The 2,678-nt window shown below is 41.0% G+C and overlaps 1 protein-coding gene across 1 annotated transcript; it reads left to right on the forward strand.

Annotated features, from left to right (window-relative positions):
- The first annotated feature begins 343 nt into the window (after positions 1 to 343).
- On the forward strand, positions 344 to 1,288 carry LOC114042331 (olfactory receptor 51I2-like). The gene has a single exon (XM_027861016.1). It carries the CDS (start codon positions 344 to 346, stop codon positions 1,286 to 1,288), a length of 945 nt encoding a protein of 314 aa, XP_027716817.1.
- The last annotated feature ends 1,390 nt before the right edge of the window (positions 1,289 to 2,678 follow it).

Here is a 2,678-nt window from a genome sequence, read left to right on the forward strand (position 1 = left end):
ATTTACTATTATTGATCAGGAAGGGCAAAAGATCCACAGAGGTTAGTTAGGGTTAACAAGAAAGATTTCCTATATGAGTTGAGTTGGAAATCTGTCTTAAAGAAGGTAATGAACAAGGATTAACTGAAAGATTAAGGGAAGTTATTTTAAGTGTTGGCAAGACATTAAAGATAGATGTCCAGGAGACATAGCTCACTAGAACAAAAGGTATATGCTGAGCAATAGAGTAGTTTTAGATTATGGTGATCTTGAATGCCAGACTGAGGGATTTGATCAACAATGACCTACCTCTTCCTTTCCTTTTCATGAAATTTGACTATATAGCCTGAACAAAACTCCCAGGATGGGAAGTTCTTCCACTAATGACACAGGGTCACCTGTCTTCACTCTAACTGGCCTCCCAGGGCTTGAAGACTCCCAACACTGGATGTTCCTTCTGCTTGGAGTCCTCTACACTGTCTCTATTGTGGGAAACAGCCTAATTCTCTTCATTGTCAAAGAGGAGCAAAGTCTGCACCAACCCATGTACTATTTCTTGTCCCTGCTTTCAATCAATGACCTTGGTGTGTCCTTGTCCACACTGCCCTCAGTGTTAGCCACTTTCTGTTTCCATACCCAGGAGATTGCCTTTGATACCTGCATGGCACAGATGTTCTTCATCCACTTCTTCTCTTTCACGGAGTCTGGGATCTTACTGGCCATGAGCTTTGATCGTTATGTGGCTATCTGCAACCCACTAAGGTATTCTACCATTCTCACTGATGCTCGAGTTGCACAAATGGGCCTGTTCATTGGTTTCCGCAGCTTCTGTGTGGATTTCCCAATGCCCTTCCTCCTGAAGCGTCTGCCCTTCTGCAAAGCTAACATCTTGTCCCATGCTTACTGCCTGCACCCAGACCTGATTCGTCTACCCTGTGGGGATATCACTATCAATAACATCTTTGGTCTGTGTATTGTCATCTGTACCTTTGTCCCGGATTCTGTACTCATTCTCCTCTCTTACATTCTTATCCTCCGCTCTGTGCTGGCTATTGCCTCCCAAGAAGAGCGACTTAAAACACTCAACACTTGTGTGTCTCACATATGCGCAGTACTAATGTTCTATGGGCCCATGTTGGGTGTATCCATGGTTCACAGATACGGGAGATATGCACCACCTTATGTGTATACACTAATGTCCCTTGTCTACCTCTTTGTCCCTCCCATGCTCAATCCTATCATCTATTCCATTAAGACAAAGGAGATCTGTAGAAGGCTCATCAGGTTATTCTTTGGGACTAAACTCTGAAGAGTAGAAGCTGAGGGAAAAAAAACACCAGCATCAGCCTATCAAGTTCACTGTGACTTTAAGCATTCGTTTCATAAGATTTACACCAAGATACTAGTGGGTGTAGTTTGTATAAACTCTAATATACTCGGGTTTTTGGAGAATATGGGTCATGATATCGTGTTCTGAGCAGACAGACTTCTCATACTAGGTTAATTCTCTGAGTCATAGCCTCCTGCACTCACTTCCACTGTATTCCTTTTTTTTTTTCTCTATATGTACCATGAGTTTCATACCAGTTCAGCATTTCACAGCAACTTAATCTTAGAAATGATCATAATGTGAACTATATCATTGACAAAATTGTATTTTCTCATTGAAATAAAGTTCCCAGGGAAGTTCTTGGGCAACGTCTTGGTTTCAAAAAAGTGTATTCATGAACAACTTTTTTTTTTCTTTTAAGTAAAAAGATAATAACTTTCACTATAGTTTTAGCTTCCAAATACCATACTTGTGTTAGGGATTAGAGAACTGAATCTTGGGATTTGTAGTTCAAAGGGACAAGCATTCCTCTCTTGAGACAAAAGGCAGAATAAAGTCATACCCCAGAGTTCTTAAAGATATGCACACAGGTAAGGAAAGGGAATAAGAGGAATCAATCAACCCGTTAATCAATAAACATTTATTAAGTGCCTACCATTTTATGTACTTAGGGTTATGTGCCAGACACTGTGGTAATTGCTAGAGGGAAGGGGATCTTAATAGCTTTCTTTCAGGAACAAAGGGTCAACCTTCCCAGTCCTGCCCAAGCCTTAGAGAGCTTAGCCAGAATCATTCTGGTACAGAGGAAACAAGGAAGAGATGAAAGAGAAAGTAGGGCTGAGCTGTGGTAGGAAAGGGAGAAATCAAGGAGGATCATTAGCTGCTATAGGAGCCAAGGAAGGAGCCAAGAAGCCTTAGGTAGAATCCACCAGTTGTACCCACCTCTTCAAGGATTCAGGGAAGTTCCAAGAAGAGGTCTGCTCTTTCCCCAACTCTCCCTCATGATACCTGTCTGTTAATAGACTCTATGAAATATCTGCTGGCTTTTTTACCCAAACATTTCCATAACCTGAATACTGCTTTATCCTTTATCAAAGGGTCATGGGTTATTTAGAGATAAACATAAATTTAAATTAGGACAGACCCACACCCCTAGGTAAACATTAGGAACTTTTCTTAATTGGGTCCTCTAAACTACTGAGGTAGAGCTCCTGACTTTTCCTAGAATAGGAACTTTGCAAAGTAATAGAAGGCTTAGAAGGCAATTAAAAAATGTTTATTGACTGACTGACCACCTGGAGCTGAGAGGCCTAGTCTAAGAAAGGAGTGTACCACACTTGTAGTATCATGATGTGGCTTGATAAAATCT

This window comes from Vombatus ursinus, unplaced genomic scaffold (genome assembly GCF_900497805.2).
Source record: "Vombatus ursinus unplaced genomic scaffold, bare-nosed wombat genome assembly UNPS02014355.1, whole genome shotgun sequence".
Lineage (NCBI taxonomy): Eukaryota > Metazoa > Chordata > Mammalia > Diprotodontia > Vombatidae > Vombatus > Vombatus ursinus.

Coding starts and splice junctions, on each gene's coding strand:
- LOC114042331 (XM_027861016.1), top strand. CDS start 344: ATGGGAAGTTCTTCCACTAATGACACAGGGTCACCTGTCTTCACTCTA.